We start from the raw sequence: 22,702 nt of genomic DNA on the forward strand, positions 1-22,702 counted from the left end.
AGGACCCCACCTGGAGCTCCTCCCACTGGACCAGCGCTGACTCGCCGCTGCTCTCACGCACCGAAGGTAAGTGAAAAAAACCCACGCTGATAGGGAGCAGGCCCAGCACGACAGGGGGTCTGGGGGGTTAGGGGGTTGGTTGTGGGGTGGGGCGCAAAAATTCAACTTTGCCTGTGTTGGCAAAAATCCTAGCACCGGCCCTGGTTACCAGTCCTTGGATCTAGTGGCTGCATTTGTTTTCTTTTTTCAGGCTTTTATTCCCTTATTTTCACCTGATGATTCTACAAATAACACAATTTCTGTCCCTCCATGTCTACACTTATTTCTCCATTGTATCCATGGTTGTCACACAGACTGGACATGTACAGCATGACATGGACATGTCCTCATATAAGTAGACTTTTGTTAATCTCCATTACATAGGGAATTGATGGAAATAATATAGTTTACACAAAAAAGCTAAGGATGTTTGTGCTTTCTTTGCAGCTCACAGGAAGTGACAAGGACACGGCATTTCTGGCAAGATTGACAGGTATTTTCTGTACTCAAAATGTGCTTAGCCTGAAAAAAATTAAAACAAATGCAGCCACCACATCTAAGGACTGATAAGCTGCAATATGATATATTTTTGTTTTTAGGCATACATTCCCTTGAAGTTAATAAAATGTTAAATTTCAATTACAAAGAAAAGTGATACAAACTAGGTGTGTCCAGTATGGAAAATATATATCCTAGAGGCCACTTAATGAACATGTTTAGATGTAGCCACACAATGTATTAAATATGATCAAACAATCGATCATTCAATGCAACTAAAACTGAATGAAAATGAACATGACATTTTTGGATTGAATGTGAATATTTTCTTGCAGGAAAGAAACCATTGTCCTGGCGACATATGCCCAAGGGATTTTCCCTGGACCAAAATTGCAGATGAGGAGAGGCTTGACTCAACGGACATTCATTTTTTTTCAATTAAATTAGGTACATAACCTTACAGTATGCATACACATGCAGGATGATTTACAAATGTTCCGCCCAGCCATACGAATGCAGTTTGCAGGGCATTCCCATCACTAGATGGAGCCGAGGAGAATAGTAAATTCCTGTACTCCTCAGTTCCATCTAGTGTCTAGAAATTTTATTGTCAACATTTCAACAGAGCTCAGTCCATCTTTATAAAATATAAATATATAAAAAATGTTTGCGAAAGTTTCCCTAATCCTACAAATTGTGAAAATCCATTCTTTAACATTCACAGATATTAAGGTAAATATCATCAAAAATGTTTGAAAAATGTAAAGGGTCAATTCACCCATACACACACCTGATGTGCCCATTATAAGGGGTTATCACTATGTTGGATTTTTTATTTATTTTATATCATGAAAAATGTAACAGTAGAAGGTGTAACACCCCAAAGCCTTTAAACAAATGCAGGCTCAGCGACCATTGAGCAACAAAATTTCAGGCCTCACTGCACCTACGAATGTGTGAATCAAACTTACCGTTCTCCACACTAAGCCTGTAGAGTTGTGACCGCAGTCTTGCGAATTCTCCATACAGCATCGATCGGGAACTGTGTTCTCTCCCAGTACTGGGTACCAATCTGTGTAATCTGTCACCCCGCAGCAATGCATCTATATAAAACAGAAACAAGCCATCATAAACCAGTGAATAAAATTGTATCCATTAGTTTGTACCATGGGAAAGCGTGCTATGCAAAACGTTCGCAGTGACATAGGTTTTGCTCTTCTGTTTAAAGGTCAGTCTGAACACAGTGACTGCAGCCAGGCTGATTCACCCCATGACAAGTTCTCAGCTCCACCTACCCACTGCAGTTATTAAAAGGGCTAATTTAGGTGTCTTTTCCCCCCTGCATTTCCCTGCATTAGAACTGATTTTAAAAAGCACTTTAAACACAGATTTGAATTGACTTTACTTTGCATGCAGCAGGCCTAATTAAGAGCAGTTTGTAAGGCAATCAAAATAGGTCAAATGCAACATTTGCTGAGTTTTGTGTTCAAAGGCATGCATTTGAATAGTGCACTGTTTTAATTCAATATGCAACATTCCTAAAAAAAGTCTACACAAAGCTCTTAGTGTCCCATTCTCCCACTTAGATTCCTTATTTATTTTACATTAACAAAAAGCAGCAAGAGAAGTGAGAGATTGCACATTAAAGCAAGAAAAAAGTGTTTGTGTAGATGGCTTTTACCAGGCTATCTGTACTCTGCCCACAGCCTTTTCATGGTTTTGCCCAGGGCAGCGTAATGCATCTAAATAGAATGATAAATAAAACACAGCAGGCCAATAAGACAGCTGTTAACTCACTACTAGCAAAATGGACAGGGAACCCCCTTTAGTCAGCAAGGCCATAGCATAAACCAGCCTTTATGAACCAGGGTGATGCGGCACCCTGGAGTGCCTTTTGGTTTCAAATAGGATGCCTTGAAATGTACACACAGCGCCATGCCTTTCCATGGTGCAGATAGGCAAGCCTCCTGCATCGTGGAAACAAAAGATGTTAATAAAGGAATTTTGGGATCCATTCAGAAAAGTTTGCCTCCATCCAGCCCCCCCCTTAAAATCCATACTAGATAAGGATATGTTATGGATTTTGAAGAGTCCATACATCATTTTTCACATTTATGTTTTTTACAGTTTACACTGGGGTGCCTCAAGATTTTGCATACTTTTTAAGAGTGCCGTGACCGAAAAAGGTTGGGAAATGTTGGCCGATACCATCCCTCTTCAATCTAGTATGTGTCATTAGCCAAGGGGTCTGGATAGACTGTGAGGCATGATTAGTCAAGGGAGCCCCAAATAGTACCCTTATACCCTGGGATTGCTTTAGACTAGCCAAACTCTGGCCCTCCAGCTGTGGTGGAACTACAAATCCCATGAGGCATTGCAAGATTCTCACAGCCACGACCCCTGGAGAGAGATGCATCATGGGATTTGTAGTTTCACCACAGCTGGAGGGCCAGAGTTTGGCTACCCCTTTAGAGTATCTTTTGATACATCGATTTACTTTTTTTTTTAGATTACATTTATAGGTCTCTATCACTGACAAAAAGTAAAAAAATGAGGAGGGAGGAGCATGTTTACACGAGAGTGTGTCCTGAGTAAAATGGCGTGGCTAAGTATTCTATAGACTTGGTTAGGTGGTTTTGTAACATAAACATACTTTCAATAGATATCTCTGGACTAGAGACATTTATTTTGCAAAATCAGTTTTCTATCTGCAAAACCAAGAGGAGATTTGTAAAAATGCTACTTTGAAATATGCAATTTAATCCATTTAAACATTCAGTTCTAAGATTTTTCTTTTGTTCTTAATTTAAAATGAAATCAGAAATTCATCTTTATGTCTGTGTGGCAATACCCAGAAATCTGATATCTAATCAACAATGCATTTTCCGCATTTCTCACAGTGCCGTGCATAAGACATGTATGGAAAGGAGAAAAACCCACTTCAGCTTGAATAATGTTCCATGCGTTCTTCAACCCGACATTATTCTCTGTATTGTAGAGCCATAAACCGTCTTTCAAATCCTGCTTTGCATTCTCATTGACCTAGAAGTGGAGGGAAGAAAAGAAAAAAAAATTACAAATGAACAGAGGAATGGAAACACAGGAAACTCATTGTTTATTCAATTTAATTCCTAAGAGCTAGAGCAGAGCTTCTAAACCAAGAATAATTTTGAGCAAAAGATAAAAGAAATAAATAGATATGAACTGGGAAGTAGGTGTAGCAGAGGAAGCAAAGCCCCAGGATGGGCATAACCTTTCTTTCAGAGGTTTCTACTTATGTTTTCCACCATGGACATATCTTGCTAATGCTGGGATAGAGCTATAAATCTGCTCAGGCAAACAAAGCACAGTGGCCCATACTTATGGTCAGGAGCACGTGGACTAGTGTGATTATGGCCTCCCATTAAAAAAAATGTGATGCAGCACCTAATTACACGTCTATCTGCACTTACTTCTTACTGCACTTCTCTTAGTCTCCCTGCACCTGATGGACCTGTTGGTCCTGCGAGCGAAGACCACCTAATGCAGCATCCTGTGATGAGGTGGCAACATTGCTGCACTGCTCCTGAATCAAGAGCAAAGTTGCAACTCTCATGTAGGTCATACCTGCTTGCAATACAGTTGGAGGTTCAAGGCAGAGAGTGTGGCTTTTAGAGTGGCCATTGCTATTTCACAAACCTGTAGCACTACAGTTGCTGAAACCCTCCAAGGGAAAGGTAAAATAAATTTTTTGTTTACATTATGAAATTTGTGCAATTGGATCTGGGACTTTAGACTGTCATATAGGAGTATTTAGTTGTACTTTAAGATTTAAATTGAACCTGTACTTTGCCTATGCCCAATTACATACGTCCCAAATGTCACTCATTTGGAAGAACAAATCCCTCTGGCTGTTTTATTTCTCCTTAGTTGTCCTTCTTTTTGGTCTGATGTACAAATATTGATGAAAAGGTTCAATTTAACTAACAAAAGTGTTATTCTGCATTAAAACCTTCATTGTATATCTTAATTATCTTGTTTGCTATTTTGAAAAGCCAGTATAAAGGAAAAGTGATGGTGAAAAAAACAATTAAGGGTTTAACCAATCATCTTTGCGTATGAAGTCTTAATGGTCTGAATCACTGGGGGCATGGCAGGGGTGCGTTTGTTGCCTAAATACATTGTGCTGGAAGGTTTCCCTTTTTCTCAGGTATGCAATCATTTGCCAACAGGTAGAAATGGAAGAAGCTTTGTGATCGGTCAGAGTTTATACAGTGCTAAGAACTCATCCCCTGTGTTAATGTGAGAGTGCTTGGGCCTGGTGATTGGCTACTCAGACACCCTGTGCTGCACCATTGGAGGAAAGGGAGAGTCATATACTTCCACATATCCAGAATTACTAAGTACTTCAATTTGGTGGATGAGCAGCAAGGAAAAGAAGAGAAGGATAGTATATTAAAGGGGGCAAAGCAAGCTAACCGTTCCAGACTTAGCTGATGTTTTCTGAAACACATCCCAACATTCCTTTATATCTACAATCAGCAGCAGTTCTTTTCAGTAACAAATGCCTAATGAAATTAAGTAAAAAGTGTATCTCTAGCCAAAATGTTTTATTCTAGTTTGGTGAACTCCAGAAAAAAACACATTTAAGAGTCTCTGGGCTTTCAATGCTTATTCCAATGGTTCAAACACAAGGAAATCTTCAACAAGCTCACTGAATCTGGTAAGGCAGCTCTTAAACACAAAGCCCTCCCTCAGTGGAAACCTGGAAGCAAATCAAAGTACAGACATAGAGGTGAGCACCAAATCACAACATAAAAGAATCCCGAAAAATAATTACAATTTGCTTTGTATTACTGTCAAATAAAAACAGCCAGCATGTTTCGGAATCTACAAAACTCCTCCGTTCATTGGGGTTTAGAAGAATGGAATGAGGACTTGAATGGACTCAAATTTAACTATAACCAAATGGATCTAAATTAGGTCATGTTTGTAATTGTTTATGTACTTTTTTATACAGGTGGTGTGGGGTTGTCATCTAAGCAGACAATCCATATTCATGGAGGTTCACCTTTAAGTCAAATTCAAGTTGAATGAAGGATACACTTTACGTTGCACTTCTCTGGGTAATATATATATAGACCCAGATAACACTATGCCATTATCCTAATGAGTTTACACTTCTACTGCCTAGTAAGAAATATCAGGCGAAGAGGCCTAATTTGTCCTAACCTTTCATATGTTTTAGAGAAAGCTTCCTACTACCAACCCGGTATCTGCCTCTGACAAAGCTTTATTATCCACTAGGTGACAGCTTAATAAACTGAACTTGAGTTTTTTCCTCTACTGCAAAATATAATGTCATCCTCATTAAGGAAGGTGACATAGACTGGAAATAAAAGATACATTTCCACCTGAAATCCATAAGTCACTTTGACCTCTGTGCCAGTATTTACATTCTGTAATAGACCAGTAAGGTTAAATAAATAAATTAAAAATGACATTCGTGATTTATGGCGAGCAGGAGGGCAGAGGACATCCGAATTTAGAGGGGTGATCTAGATGTATAGCAGCAGTTAATAGCTTAGCAAAGTTTCAAACTTATGATAACTATAGATTAAGAAAAAAAAACGAATTAAATGAAAATTACAGCTTATACTAAGTTTTTTCAAACAATAAAACAATATAACTGCTTCATAATTACTGTATATGCCATTAAAGCTGAACTCCAGGCAGAAATTAAACACCAATTAATGCAGCTTTATACACAATAATATATAATTTAATGTATTTATTGAATACAAACAGTGTTAGTACATGCATATGACTTGGTCTCAGCCTCTTACAATCCCCTGTGGGGAGGGAGATGCTGCACAAGGGGCCAATCAGCTGTGCTCATGTGCTAACAAGGAACATGCTGATTGGAGCAGAATCAGAGTGAAAGAGGGATAAGATCATCATTCTGCTGCTTCTCCTTTTTCGGTCCAGTCACAAGCTAGGGGAGGGCAATACTTGTAAGTGTTACTTAATTGCAGCACAGAAAAATAGGTTGTGTCCTGCCCTGCCTCCCTAAGAACTGCATGGACAGAAATACAAATCATTCGACAGGTAAAACAGCTCCTTTATATGTGTTTTGTCTGTTTACCTGGAGTTTAGCTTGTTTAGCAAATGAAGCTGTAAGGAAAATATAAACTGAATTCACACAGCACTGAGCACTCCTTCTTTCGACATTAAAATCCCCAGTGTGGGCAGGTGTCAGATGCTAGGGGAAATGGTCATGTCACTCCCTATGTCATATGGCAGTGCCCAAGCCTAGTGTTTGGCTGCTAGACCTCAGCACTGTTACATGGGAGGGGGTCACATGCACCCCCATACCATGGTATTGTCGCTGGTTGAAACAAAGGATACTGTAGGTAAGGGTGTACTGTCCAGGTAAAAATAGGTCGGAGGCCTTTTACAAAGACAGGGCCTCTTTGCCCTGAATGGGCAACTCTTTCTGAGTCACTAAACTGCAACAAGTATAGAGGAAAGGAATTCTGGCACTTTTTTTGCACTCTTTTACAGCATGCATGTTCTGGGTCGGAAGACAGACAACTATAATTTTTATAAGGTCACCAGCAATGGTAGCCCCTATACCTCTCTCACAACATGGGAGGTTCAAGAGGAGATTGATAAGGTAAGAAAAGCCCTTTACATTCAGTAAGCCTGACCAGATTTTAAAGTCACAAGAAAAACCAGAGGCACAGACTGACCTTTAACCTGGTCGACAAAGTCAAATACATGGGCCATGACCGTGAGCAGACTTTTCAAGGATAGCTTTTTAAAACATCCGCTTGTTTAAAAGAGGGCATCAGTTCAACCAAAATGGCATGTTAGCTGCATTTCTTCCCCGCTAATGCTCTCAACAGCAGCCTAGTCAAAGGAGTATTTCTCAATTAATGGTCAGTGGAGCGTACTTAATGCAAGGTCTGCGAACCGAGAGCACCTGATGAAAAGCCAATTGAGCATCGCTCCCAACTTATGGACAATAAACATCTGGATTTTATGGAGCTCCTCTTCTTAGGATATGATACTTTTAGAATCCTCATTATACACACAGAATTTTTTTTAGGTGGGGTTAATTGATGGGTAAATTATAAGTTAGTGATGACTAAAAGGATGATTAGCAATTGCAGCTGGTAATACAGAAACAGTGGCAGGCAGGACTTTGTAACAATGTTCTTTGACTGACCTTCACAATGTTATTTATCATATAAATTGGAACCAGCAAGTGCAGGGCATTGAGGGTCAGCTCTGCTCCTCCCCAGTGCCCAATTATATAGAATCTGTATTAAATCCAAGTAATTTTTAGTTTGAAATAGGTAGCCAAGCTAATTTAAAAATAAAAAGTGCAGCTCTGTTTGCAATATTCACCTCCTCTTTGGCATCCACTGAAGACTCACCTTTACAAGGCCCAACATTAGTCCTTTCCGGAGTTAAATAATACCCAGCATCTTTCAACCCACTTCCTGTTGGCCCAGGGTGTCATGGACCTACCCCCTGTGGGTGTGTTTCCATGGCACTGTGCACTCACAGTACAATGGTGCAGAGAGTGGTGGTAACTTGAGGAAGTAAAGTCTTCACTAGTAAACTCAAATGGGGATAATATATGTAAGAACACTTAATGGCAAAAGGAAAGTCCTGTGCTCACATTACAGCAATAATCTAATTATCGGCTATTGCAGTTGGAAAATACTCATTTTTCTCTGCACTGTCTTAAGGTGTTCACAGACAGCCGGTAATTACAAGTGATGCTCCTCATTTTGAACATCACTTGCAATTATCGAGCTCTTTCTTAACTCCTAGGGGGCGACAAGTGCTTCAGGCAGTCAGGTTCTCATTTGAGTAAAAGATGCAAAATCGTCCTACCATCAGTACTGATTTTTTCTTTTGCTACGGAGAAGAGGAAAGCAGTACTGTCACCAGACTTGGGCTACTCATTTAAGGCTGGGCAGATAGCTTTCTGCCAGTCATTCCTAAGCACACATTTGCCACCCTGTGGCCACCACTAATGGACAAACCCATAAGTATTTTCACTGGCTAACACAAGTCTGGAACCCAACCTCTACCCAGCTAGACTGCTACCTTTTATGTACAGGTACAGGAGATTTGAGTTTGCGGTGACAAACTTTGGCTGATTTGTGTTTATCAAATGGACAAACTAAATGGCTTGTCTGCCCGCCACTGAAGCGAATCTATGTCTGCTACCGGAAGTCATTCATTTAGTGGCGGTATTAGTACCACCGCTGAATGTGACAGCTTCCCGTTCATGGCAGTGCAATTACGCCCCCCCCCATTGGTAGCCAGAAACTGGCAGCCATCTGCTTTCTAGCATCCAATGAGACCTCCCTGACTCCTCGGTTTACATTCAGCTGCTGTTCATGGATTCCCCAGCCAGCATCTGAATGTAAACAAAAGGGCCAGGAATGCTCTCTGAAATCATTGACGAAATATGGTTGTGGTGAGAGTGGGTTTTTGGGCTGGAGAGTTTTTGGATCTTCGTTCAATGTGATTGATAATGAATCTATGCCACTGAATGATGTGATTGATTATAGGTTTACATTGTGGGACTTTTATTTTAATAAAGGACTTTTTGATGGTGTGCTAAATTACTTTGTAAACCTTACTAATTCATGTAGGGACAAGGCCAGATATCTTGGGGTCCCCTTATTTTAAAGGGAGCTTCCAGATTCTGATAAGTAGCCCCTCTGCAGACCCCTACATCCTCTTTGGAACTGGATGTTGGGATAAGGCCCTTGTTCTCATCAGCATGTGGCCTGGTATGGCTTGGGAGACTGCACACTCACTGCTCCCCCTTTCCTTGCCTGCCAGGCTGCATGCTAGGTTAAGGGTCTGGTATATTATTTTATTTGTTTTTTTTTGTGCAAGTTTCCTGCTCAAAATCCAATCCAGACCCTCATCAAGGATTAGGGTCTTATATGGATTTTGAGGGGGACCCTACACTGTTTCTATCAGAGCCAGATCATCCACATGGCAACCTAGGCAGAAGCCTAGAACATGTAAAGGTTCCCACACACCTTACGATAATCGCGGGAAATCCCGCGATCGTACGATTATCGTAAGGTGTGTGGAAGCCGTGCGACCTCTACTACTGTAAGGTCGCACGACTTTTAACTTACGGACATGTTCGAAAACCCGCCGAGCATCGTACGATGTTCGGCGGGTTTGTGGCATGTCCGTACGATAAAAGCCGTACGGGCCGGTGTGCGCAAGCGCACACTGCCCGTTCGGCATTGCGGTCATCGGAAGCCCGCCCCTCAGGGGGCGTGGCTTGCGATCATCGCAAGTACGATCTGCCTATGCAAGATAGGCAGATCGTACGTTTTTTTAAGTACCTTACAACCATCCCAAGACAAAAGTCTTGCGATGGTTGTAAGGTGTGTGCCCAGCCTTAGATGTCCAGGGGTGATTTAGCTACAACCTTCACTCTCCTGCAGTAAACATAGGTCAGTGCAATTGGTTACAGGTGCACCACTGCCTGTCACTTCACAAGGGAAGATACACTTGTAGGCAACTGATGTCTGATGAGGTCATGCTAGTACAGACAGTACAAATAAGGTGGCTTCTCTATGCCTATTTCAGTCTAAATGTCAATCAAATGGGTGGGGGAAGGCAAAACTGCTTCCTTGCCTAGGGCCCTATTCTGCTTTCATTTATCTCTGCCTCCTGTACAAGTGAAGTAACAAGATACTAGTCACAGCTTCTTGGCACCAGTCCTCTGAGACAACACCTATAAGTTTTTCAAACGCTGGGGCAAGGAACAGAATTTGTAGCAGTAAACTTTCATCTCCCTGTAGGTTTAATAGATTTTTAATTGGCCTAAATGGGACCCATTACTTTGTCCGTCATCACAAACTCTACTTTTGCTCAGTATCGCTGCCATAACTTTGAAGTTCTTCTACGGCATCATTAAGTCTCTCAAATCCTGTTAGATGCAACAGCAATTGCTTTTCCAAATAAGACATCCTTATAAACATCCTTCCACTTTGATATGCAAATGCCTTGTACATAAATGCAGGAACGCCGGTAGCGATAAGAAAAGTGATTGTTCCTCAATAGTACTTGTTCCTTCCCCAGAAAAATCTTAAAAGCAATAAGACAGCAAAAAAAAAAAAGAAACAATTTTCTTTTGTTTTTTTCTAATTTATTATGCTTGCTTTGTTTTTTACACAAACCTTCCATCTAACCTGTGATATTTTTTTTAATATTTTTTAAATTGCATCATATCCTGCACTTTTATTTAGGAAGGAATAAATGAACAGAGTTCGAAAAAGGAAGGCTTTGTACAGTACGTTCACAGCATAAATGAAAACAAAACATCTGCTTGCCCGAGCTACTAATTAAACCTATGTGAGTTCCTGGCTAACAGGAAGCATATGTCTTTTTAGTGTTTTATCGGCAGCCAGCCTTTTCACCCAGCAGCAGGCTCACACAGAGAGCAGAGAGAGTAAGAGAGAAAGCCTCTAGCATAAGTCAGTTCAGATTTAAAATAGTTTGTTGACAGCTGACATTTTTTTTTTTTTACCTAGAAGAGACTGCAAATAAGAAGACCTAGGTGCTAAATAGTATCACCTATCTCAGCAGAGTATGGAATCATTAGCCTTGCTTCCCCGGGGGATTTTATATTTACACTCTCATGGGGTCAAAACAAGGACAGAAGTTTTTTGGACCTCCCTGCAGAGTGAAAGAGTGCACCTGGAGAGAGTGCACCTGTTGTTGCCACTGTGATCACTAGGATGGAAGTATAATGTTTGACCTCTGAAAAAAAGAGTTTATATATCCAATTGCATGGATTATTCCTACTGCAGTATGGCAGAGAACTTGTTCAAAGACAATTCTGGCAACTACAAAAAAGAGGTTCAGGGAGAGAAGGGTAGGTGTTTGCTGTCTGTACTGGAGAGGCACAAGTAGCAAAAATGCTGGCCATCTGCCATGCTGTTGTTAAGGGGTGCAGAAGCATTGCTGATTTTCAATATAATGTATTGCTGGCACTTGTAGTCCTGCATAGCTGGTGGTATTCTACATTGCTGTATAATGATTATACAGCAATGCAGAATAGCAACAACTATGCAGGACTACAAGGCCCAGCAATAGATTATATTATTAAGTATGGATGCATCAGTGTCAATACTGGGCATTTTCACGAGTACTCATACTTGTGAAAATTCCCCGATATTAAGCACAGATACTGGTTCTGTCGGGAAAGCCAACCTAGTCAAATTTGCCGCCCTCAGCATCTGCGCTTGCACACAGACCAGTGTTATTGAGGAAACCGGGATTTATTGACAAAGTATTTAGTTCAAATCGTTAATTGTGACCGTTAATAATATGCCATCCATAATTTATTGCCATAGATGGCATATTATTAACGGTCACAATTAACAATTACAAACTAATACTTTATAAATAAATGCGCTTGCTGGAGACCTCGGCACCCTTCCTGTTAACCACACGGTGCCTGTATATAGTGGCTTCCCATGGCAGCGGGGGGTTGGGGGGGCCCTTCATGGTTTCTTGCACCGGGACCTTGAAGGTACTAGTTACGCCTCTGAAGCTTAGTACTATTTGCTGGTAGATATTGCATGAACATGTATTTTATTTGTAGTAGGCAACAGACATTAAAAGCTTACCTTGTCCATGTAGACAAAGAATAGGATGAGAAGTATTAGTTCAGCCAAAAGAATAATCAGCAAAATGATGAAAAACTGCAAAAAAAAGTCAACAAGAGAAAAGTTCATGTACAAAGCAATGTGACTATGTGAAATTACTTGTTATAAAATAGTAACTTACTAAACATTCACTCTGGCATGAAAAATGAGTTCACCCAAGACAGACATACACTCATCCTTTAATGAGAGGAAATGATTGGCTAAACACAATTGGTTTCTTATAGACTCCATCCCTGGGATCTTCCTCTAAACGTTCTCATATGCCATCACCCAGTAGAGTGTCCAATGCTTCTGTTGCTTTTATTATAAGGAAACATAAATTATTCTACAGATAGAGTGAGATTATTGGGACTTGAATGTTTGTTAGTGAACCATAGGTGGTCCATCATCTGCTTGCCAGAGATGATGGCACCAGAACTGATTCTTTTCACAATGGTGGATAGAGGAAACTGGATAGCACCTTATTCCTTACAGAATCTATAGCATATAGTCAATCTGTGTTCCTTCTTGTGGAGTTGGCACTGCCTATCCACAAGATGCAAGACTCTCGCACTCCCCAGTTTACTCCATCTACCCTTATATATAAAAAATGTATCAGCCAGATAGTATGGGGCTCCTGTGTTGTTGAGGCACATAGTTGTGGCATACAGTACTATAGTTAGGCTTGTTTCCTTGTATATTTCATTATCTCCATGCCTGGTTCCAATGAACTCTTCTTAAAAGCGGTCACTTTCAATGCTTGTTTTTCTCGGAATTAATTGTGAAGGTTGATGGGTGCCACTTTGCCTCCTTTAGGGCTTTTCAGATAAAAGGCAAAGTAAAAATCTACAGGTGAAGTACTCTAATATTAGGCGAACAGCAGTTTTTTACCCTCATTTGCCTGTTGCTGATGTGGTTCCTGCATCCTTGAACTATAATCTTTATCCATTATGAATGGTCCTGATCAAGCCTGGGATGAGTTTAGCATCAGGTTAGGGCATCAAAATGGAATATGACTCTCCAGCACTCCCACTGACCTAATCTTCATCATGCTAGGACATAAATGTCCGGAAGTTCATCATCCACTTTTCATAATTGCTTATAACTGTAAACATTGTGCACATAAATATGAATTCAAGTTGAAGGGTCTTAAATTGTATTGCAACTTACACTTAAAAGGAGGCACTTGTTTTCCTTGATAGCACCAAGACAACCGAGGAAGCCGGTCACCATGACGATTGTGCCGATGGCGATCACTAGATTTGCTGCTGAAAGCGATGGGAAACTGGGAGAAAATGTTGCAAAGTTTCCTTGTGATACAGACAGCCATATTCCAACCCCCAGCAATCCGCATCCGCAGAGCTGAAAGACAAAGCAATGAAAATGTCAGCACAATAACCCCTAAAAAAACTCCAGGTGACATAGCAAACCAGCAAAAATATAAAAAAGAATTCAATGTACAATAATTATGCATCAAACTTTGTAAAACAGACCTGTAGACAATAACCTAATAGATTACATAACTATAGAGATATTGATTAATAACATTGCCATTCTGCCTCTGCTTGTGGGTTTAAAAAACTCTCTGTAGGTTTATGTAGATTTATGTCTGACTCATACCGAGGTCCTGTCATCTCGTACCTGCCACTGAATCCACTTATACCTGCAACCTGACCCTCGAACCAGCAAAACTTGTACTCGCAAATATGATATTATCATTGAGAAACATTCTCTGTTCTGAGAAAGCTACATTACAAGAGACTTCTGCACAGCTCATGAGAGCATTAAGTTACAGAGAAATGCATGTTGCAAGAGACTGTCATGTTAGAAATTGTTCTCATATTATAAGAATTTGCTACCAAGTTAAAGGAGACTGCTAAGCAGACAGTTTTAAAAGGTCACCCCCCACCCAACTGTAATATTTAGCTAAATGGATGGAATCTGTTGGTCTTAGTAACCTGTTGGCTTTTTATACCTCTTGAGGTCTCTGTCAGTGAGATCACCTGCCATAGTTCCTGGCTCTGCTCTGGCCTACTTTAGAATCTTCTAAATAGGTTTTCCCTATGGCAGTCTCCATAATGTAAAATCCAGCAGGGGGTCAAGGACCCCCTCATAATGGGCACAGCAGGCATGCAGACCCAGGATCAAAAGCAAAGAAAACGGAGAGATACAAGAAACTATTAGGTAGCTTAACACTACGGCAACAATCAAATACTGAAATATGAGTGTTGGGTGGACCGATCCTTTAAGCCTCCCTTTTACCTAAGAGGACTGAAATGGTTTCATGTGCTTTCCACTTTCCCTGCCTGCCACAGGGCTTGCTTCCAGGACTTGACTGGTCCAAGTGGCATTAAAGTGTATCTGCATTAGGCAACCACCACATCTAAGGACTGGTAAGCTGCAATATATTACATTTTTGGTTTTGGGTTCATATACACTTTATTTATGACATCCATCCAGCCACAACTTTCCTCAAAGGGAGCTTAAATATGTACCTATGTGCTTTTTTTTACCAACTTAACTTCTTGGTAGAACACTTGTACCTGCTATACCCAACTGTCCCACAACCTAACCTCTTAAAATTGCCATAGATTCGTAAATCAAATATTGTGACTGGGTTGGAATGTGTGACCGGTCACGTGGTCATACATTTTAACGTGATCCCGGCAATTTTTCGGCGGTGGAATATGTGACCGGCAAAAGGTGAAGAATTCCAATGGTTTGTCAGCTGTTCCAGGACCGATCAGCTGTTCCAGGACAGATCGGTTCTCCTGCACATGCCATCTGCAATGCCGATCTGCCCTGGAACAGCAGACAAAGCGTTGGAATTCTTCACCTTTTGCCGGTCACATATTCCACCGCTAAAAAAGTGGGCGGGATCACATTAAAATGTGACCACATCACCGGTCACACATTCTAATGCAGTCACAAACTTTGATAGAACAGGGGGTGTTGTCTTCTAGACTCATGATTCCCATTTTTAAAACACATTAAAAGCATATAAACAAGCAGTTCCTTCTACCATCACCTGTCAGCTACTAAATGAAAGCTGGGATTTAACGGGGTGGATATTGGGGTTAGATGGGGTCCAATCTTCCTACGATACAGAGGGAGAGACGTGTGGGTAAAAAATATATATCTGTATGGTTATTTATTTACAGCTACTAGGCTTTTCGCTGCTTAATCATTTATTTCACAATCGCCTGTACAGGTTCCTCGCCCATTCATCACAGAGAAATCCTACAAGCGTCATCTATTGTATATCAAGAGAGAATTGGATTTGAAGCAATGGTGCCCAAGGGAGTTTAGTTACAATTGCATCCTAATTCAGCCCTCAATCACTGCGGGTCTTTCTGGCCAATATTAAACCTGGAGAAAATAGTCATACAAAGTTGAGCTTCATCTGCCATGGAGTTATTTGGAAAGATTACTTTTTCATATGGAAACCGCAAAACGCCATTAAAAACCGATTTAATTATGACGTGGAGAACATAAATAACACATTTTAGACCGGTGCAGATTTTACTTATCAGCCCTTAATATAACTCTCTAAGTGGTCCCAGGACTTCAGCACATTTCCTTTTATTTTAAATAAAATACGGATGTAATAGACCACAAAAGCTATAAAGGGAGGCTGAGCGTAAAACACCGACTGCATGATGCAACAGTGATTATTGCTAACTTTTACACAGGGGCAGAAGAAAATGATCTTGATAAAGAGCAACACTCTGCTTTCTCAAGGGCCACTCATATTTATTTAAAGGAAAAGTAACCAAAAGGGCACTCAGTTTCAGCTGTTATCATACGTTACCTGAAAGTAATGTGAATGTCATATTTTTACAAGCAGGCTAGGGGCTCTTCTTTTTATACTAATGGACGGATGCTTCCTCTAGTGCAGGGGTGGGCAAACTTTGGCCCTCCAGCTGTGGTAAGACTACAAATTACATCACGCATCTGTCTCTGGGAGTTATGCCTGTGTGAATCTTGCAATGCCTCATGAGAATTGTAGTTCCACAACAGCTGGAGGGCCAGAGTTTGCCCACCCTTGCTCTAGTGGCTATCTATTCACCACCCTTGCTGAACAATTCCTGAGGTCAAACCAGCTACAGGATAAGCCACATAGAGTTTATTTTTAAAATGGTTGATCAGGTAGAAGATTTATTGATAATACGCATGAGAAGAGTACATATATAAAGCCATGTACTGGTAAAAAAACCTCATTACATACAAATGTCTTATCTAAAATTCTTCCTATATGGGATTGATTAGTCGGCAACCAAGGACACACCCATAAACATAGTTCCTTATTTAGGAGTGACATCTAGTCGTGTCTATAAAATATATAAATGAAAAGTAAAAAACATGCATCAACGTAAGATTTGAGTGGGGTAACGAATGGCCTTAATTAATTCCTAACTCAACCAGGTCAACTGAACCTGCAATGAGTTTTGAATAATCTCAGATGCATCTTAAGCTGATGTCAAAAGCATTAGCTCATTGAAGCCAGAGGCATGTTCAGTTCCTTAGCCAAGCGCTGAGTAGCTGTTCTGCAGCACTCCAGTTCGCTGCAGAAGTTTCACTGAACGGTTCGGCTGCGCAGTGGTAAGCAAAATATGGGAGGATAATACTTTTGACAAACAAATACCATTTTCCAATGAATATTTGGTGTACTCCTCCACCAAAATTTGTAGGTTCCCACGCTGAATTGATTTCCTCCATTGTGGCTCAGGTATCTTTTTCCAGAACTGCCAGATGTGCCCACAGTTAAAATGGCTGCTGGTGCTCTGTCCACACCTTCTCCGTCACACTCAGCGCTCTGCATTCACATTCACTTCTGCTGCGAGTACTAAGTTAGCAGTGCTGAGTGCTGACTTGCAGCACAGCATTCAGCACTTCACAGCGGCTGAGCAAGTAAACATGCCTCAGTACAACCAACTAAGTAGGAAGTAGTGCTGGTATATGTATATACTATGGCTGCCCCCATCTATCTATATATAGCCAATTATACAGTGAAATACATGTATTTTTCAAAACAGTAAAGTAGATTTCATAATTATACCAACATTAATGTCTTCCCTCCAACATTCTAAAAAATTAAAGTTGCACCAAAATGCAAATTTGAAACTGAAACCGAAAATAAAAAAAATGTCAGGCCAAAACCGAAAATTATTTTTTCTAACCTTTTAATTTTTCTAAGATATTTTATTTTCATTTATTTGTTTTATAAACTTTTTATTTTTTTAATTAAATTTTTTTTAATAAATATTTTTAACTTTACTGTCAGGGGCTCTGGTCTGAACAGACTCCTGATGTTTCCCTTTTAAAATTGAAAAAGGTATTGAGGAGAGTCTTATGAAGATAGTATGTTTACTATATCTACAATCATGAATGAACAGGAAGTGTTGTATAGCACTTCCCATTCATTCATAATTGGAGACACTGTAAACATACTATGTCCTCAATTATTTAGAAGCAGTCAGCGTTCACTGATCACTGACTGCTTGTATCTGCTCTATTCTGACTCCCTGTCACAGGATGCAGAGCATCCCTATACAAAATGTCACATTGAGACCCCATTCATACTTGCTGCTTGTGTTAACATGTGAAAAATTGTGCACTGGTACCCCTAACAGGGCAAGAGCTATAGCGTGTGAAAAAACATTAGACCCACTTGCATCAGCTTCTTGTCTGCGTTTGTTGAGCATAGGGCAGCCAATTCACATCGACGTGGATATGCTCCAAATGATCCAATATATGCAAAAATGGCATGTGTATTTGTTCATGCGTGGAAAGTGTGAATTAATCCTTTGTGTATCTCACCCATTACAAAAAAACCTTCAATGTGTCACACTAATATTTGCTATATTAGAAGAACTATGGCCCAAAGTTAAAATCAGATATATTATGAAAGCTGTACACACCATTAAGACTGCATTGTATGTTTTGTAAAGTTCCCATTGTATCATAGCGTCTGTTCCTGGTGATCCTACCAGCAAAATCCTTCAAGTCCTACTTCCCCCAACAGCCTGACCATGGTCTTTGCTCTGAAGCAAAATCACTGCAGCGTTGTCACCCTCTGCAGCAGTGGTATGCCACAATTATGCCCCACCATGGGTTTTAGCAACTGAGAGCACACTTCTCCAATCTGGGCCAAGATGACACCATCACATACACACCCCCTTGTAGCTCATCCACCCAGAGTTATCGGGATATATAGTATAGGCAGCAGCTTGTGCATCAGGGAAATGTGGTGCAATGTAGTATCCTTCACTGTGCAGTTGGAAACACTTATTCTAAATGATATTTCAGATAAACAACTAAAACACCTTGACCTTAGTTAGCAATCATTCTGGATGGAAATAATGGCAGGGTTTAGATGAACTGTAACATAAAAGAATAAGATTACTTCCATGTTACATTTTATGAACATAATAGGCCTGCGTGGATTCTTATAAAATAGAAGTGGTTTCAGTCCAAGAATACATCTATTTATACAGTATGTATAAAGTTATATTGCTCGTCCTTGCTTTTTTAAATGCCAAGCAACAAATGACACAAGAAAAAAAGAAGAGTGCAAAAAAGACAGATGATTTTATGTGATTTAATAACCTGTTAATATCTTGGCAGCATTGCTTACTGAATTCCTCCCACACCACATCAGGAACACCTAAGCAACCATAGCAAAGTCTGAAAGGACTGGACACGGGGCTCATGCCATCCATTCATTTCATTTAAGAAAGATGATACCGTAGCTACATTTTTATTCCAACTATAAATGACTGTTACCACATTTTGCTGGTGATGGATACCCTTCAAAGGGAAAGTTTAAAGTGCAGCTATGGGTAAAATAAAGAATTACATAAATGTCACTAGGATTAACACAGCAGTTTTCGTTTATCTCCCTGCAACATAATTTTAATATCTGTTGATTCTAATAGTGGATTCATTATTTTTCCACTTCCTGTAATGCTTACAAGGGATGGCACAAACCATATCACACTGGCAGGGATGCTTACAATGGTCAGATTTTATTCATATGGTTGAAACTTTGTTTCCAAAAGAAAAAAAAACTGTTGCTGAGACAGCTTAAAACGTTTTAGGTGGAGTTTAGCTTTACTTTGTTGGTCTTTTATTTAACCACTTGATGACAGGGGTGTTAAACCCCCTTCCTATCCAATGGACAGTGTGTTTAAACTTCAATCATCCGGCCATTCTATTACAACGGGCGTACGGCAACTAGTTAAAGTTCGTTCAAACACTGCATATCTAACTCTCCTGTGCACAGGGTGACAATACTACTGTGTGATTTCATTGCGGAGCGAGTATTGTTGTCACCCTATTACAGGAAGTGAAGAAAAACAGTTCAACTGACAGGGTCATCAGGTAATAAAATATTTTATAGAGTAGACTCAGGAAAACAATAAGGCTTTGCTAATGCTAATGAGTGACAGCATCATCTGTGTCATTTTTTAATTGCCTATAGTTACACTTTCATTGCGTTCACATCTTGAGTCAATATTTCAGTGTTTACTTTAACTACCTGCAGACCGGCCACTGTATATTTACGGTTGGTCCGCAGCCCCATTGTTTGGGGAGAACATACCTGTACACCCTCCCATGAACGCCTGTGTGTGTGCGGCCACTATAGCCATGGCTGCTGCTCCTGCTGTCATTAAGACAGTGGAGAGCCACAGCTATAGGCATAAAGTCGATCAGACCAGCAATTTTTATGTAACTTTTTGTTTGTAAATTTGCTCTCCCATATTTTGCTAATATAAACGTTTGGTGATTAACCACAATAAGAGCTCTCTGCAGTTCTGTACAATTTGCCCCTCTATTAACAAGTGTTGATATAAAGAATGTGCACTATTTTAATGCAGCTGTATTTTACAAGTCATTCATAAAATGCAGACTGTGGGTGGAGACTGGAATGCTCCGTGGAGTTCTTTCTGCTTAACGTTACACAGAAGGCTCTATGATTGAAGGAGAGCACGGTCACATGACTCTCCATCTCCTGCCTCGGCCAATTTATTGTTGTGAATGAAGCGTCCACACCGAGGCGTATTGCGTATAACAAACACGCGTTTCCGAGGGCTACTTGGCTGTATCCCAATGGCACCGCGCAACAAAAAAATGCCGCAAAGAAGCTCATGTACCTTTTCAGGCGTAGGCCGTTTTGTAGCGCGTTCAGACGGGCTGAAATACGGCAAGGTGTGAACCATACCCATAGAAAACAATGCGATTTTCATGTTTGAGCGTTTTGTAGAGCGTTCGTAGAGAATTGAATGCGCTACAAAACTTACAGGTGTGAACCAGGCCTAAAGGCAAATGGAGCACCATGCTCATTTGTATTTTTTTCTTTTTTTTTTAGCAGCAGTAGGCCATATTCTTCTTTTTATTATTATTATTATATATTACTCTTCATATTCTTTTTTTAAATTGGAAGCCATAATGTAAATTTGGACATATTCCTATGAAACACACCCCTGCAAAACTCTGCCCCTGAAATAGCCCAAAAGTAAATGCTGTCCTGCTGATACATCAAAACGGTCCTGCCAAAAGAGGGACGGCTGGACACAATGTACAGAAGATGGATTCCTATGAAGCATGCACTTGAATTTTGTTCTTTATCAAATAAGTTTGCAAAGAAGAGGAAAAGCTAGGTGGAATATTGAACAGCGCTGCTCAATTTTTCACCTGCCTCCTCAATACACTTTCTATTAATCAAAATACTAGAATGGAGGCCGTGCGCACCTTAAACATGCACAACAATCCCAGAAGATGAATGCTTCCAGCTCATGAAAACAAATAAGCCTATTCTATATAAACTCCAAACACAATTTGCTCGGTTTATCAATACAAGGCCAATCTTGCTACCAAGATGTGTAATTTATAATAAATTAGGGGCAGCATAATAACACACGCAGAAGGGACAAGGTGGATATTCACAGCTTGGATAAAAAGCTTTCCATTCTATGCTTTTCCACCATTCTGTATTGTAATTATTTGTTCATATTTAAAGTAGGACGGTGTAATTAATTGTTAAAAAAGGAGCTCCTAAAATTTCTTATACTGGGTGGTGCATTAAGGAATATACATAAAGTAATACAAGGGTTTACATTTTTTACATTTCTGGGCGAAATTCTGCTCCAGGCTTCTTCAGTGCTGATCATTTGCATAGAGAGCTAGGCATTTGGTCATATGATCATGAAAGAGAGGATCAGCTGGTTTTTACTTTACCAGGACCGGATGTGAGGTAAAAGAAACATCTCTCACAAAGCTGAATACTTGTCCAAAGAGCTAGGCATTTGGTCAACAGATCTTTACTGAAGGGCAGGATACGTTGATCCTGACTTTCCTGGACAACCATAATATGACAAAGTTTCTAATTCTCCACTGTGTTAAAAGGTTTTTACAATTGTTTTTTTTTTTGTCTCTTTGGTGTAGAGATTTTCTCCGCACTTCCTTGTCAGCAGGACAGGCAGTGAGGAGAAATCTTTTCAATATAGGGGAGGTTTAAACTCTTCCCCCCTCCAGCCAAAACGAATAGGTAAATAAAAACTTTTGACTTTGGTGGAATAAACTGGAAGGCAATCTTCTGCTAATTGTTTCAGAGCAGCCAATAAGTGAAATGTGACCCAGTGTTGAAAGCAGGTATAGTGTGCTACCACCTGCTTAGATCAGGGAATATACATTTAACTAAGCCTATGGCCAAACTATAAACATATTCTTAACATGCCCTCTGTAGCTGCAGGCACATTGGAGGAATTCATCTCAAGTTCACAAGAGATGCAGTGAAGTTGTTCAAATTAGGTCTCAGGACTTTGATTTCTCCCCTGCCATAGAACCTGGAGGGAGATCAGAAGGCTGCTGGGAGGAAGAGCAGAGGGACCCGAGCTGCTGAAAGTGAAAGTGCTTCTGCTGTGAACTTTCAGGAAGAATTGCTCCACGCTGCCTGCAGCTACAAAGGACAGATAGGTCTTCTTGCAAAGCCCTTTATTGCTTGTTAAGAAGCACATGAAAGCACATACTTGAATGTCCACTGCCTGGTCACAGTTGCATTTTAATGTGGGTCCTAAGTACAAAGTATCTTTTGTAGCATTTGTATATTCTTATATGTCTTTCTAGGATAGGGCAAGGATAACTTTGCCCCTTTAAGCATCTTCTACATCTTGCTTGAAGCAGGCATAGCTTGCTTTGGATAATAAAATCTGAGCTGAGGATGACACTGCAGCTTTGTAATTCTGATGTTCCCTACAGCAATGTGTGCCAGTAGACTACTTCACACGTCTTTCTCAGAACACAAAAGAATTCTGAATGCTTAATTCATATAAATCATTCTTGAGTGCTGGAGCTCTTCCCGGATTCCCAAAGATATTTTCAGCTTGGTTCTCAATTTAACTATTGAATGCTGTCAGAGCATCTACTGTCATTACTGTCTATCTAGTGACAGAAAGGTAAGCAATAAATGAACTTGG

General features: G+C 40.2%; 1 protein-coding gene across 1 annotated transcript in view; it reads right to left on the minus strand.

Annotated features, from left to right (window-relative positions):
- Positions 1-22,702, minus strand: part of TSPAN9 (tetraspanin 9) — a 154,462-nt gene that overhangs the window by 5,697 nt on the left and 126,063 nt on the right. Inside the window, exons 2-5 of the mRNA XM_018557675.1 lie at positions 13,395-13,586; positions 12,207-12,281; positions 3,478-3,579; positions 1,488-1,640 (exon numbers count right to left, since the gene is read on the minus strand). Of these exons, the coding sequence (XP_018413177.1) occupies positions 1,488-1,640; positions 3,478-3,579; positions 12,207-12,281; positions 13,395-13,586 (522 nt within the window). The remainder of the gene's footprint in view (positions 1-1,487; positions 1,641-3,477; positions 3,580-12,206; positions 12,282-13,394; positions 13,587-22,702) is intronic.

This window comes from Nanorana parkeri, unplaced genomic scaffold (assembly GCF_000935625.1).
Source record: "Nanorana parkeri isolate BGI_ZX_2015 unplaced genomic scaffold, ASM93562v1 scaffold14, whole genome shotgun sequence".
In the NCBI taxonomy this organism is placed as follows: domain Eukaryota; kingdom Metazoa; phylum Chordata; class Amphibia; order Anura; family Dicroglossidae; genus Nanorana; species Nanorana parkeri.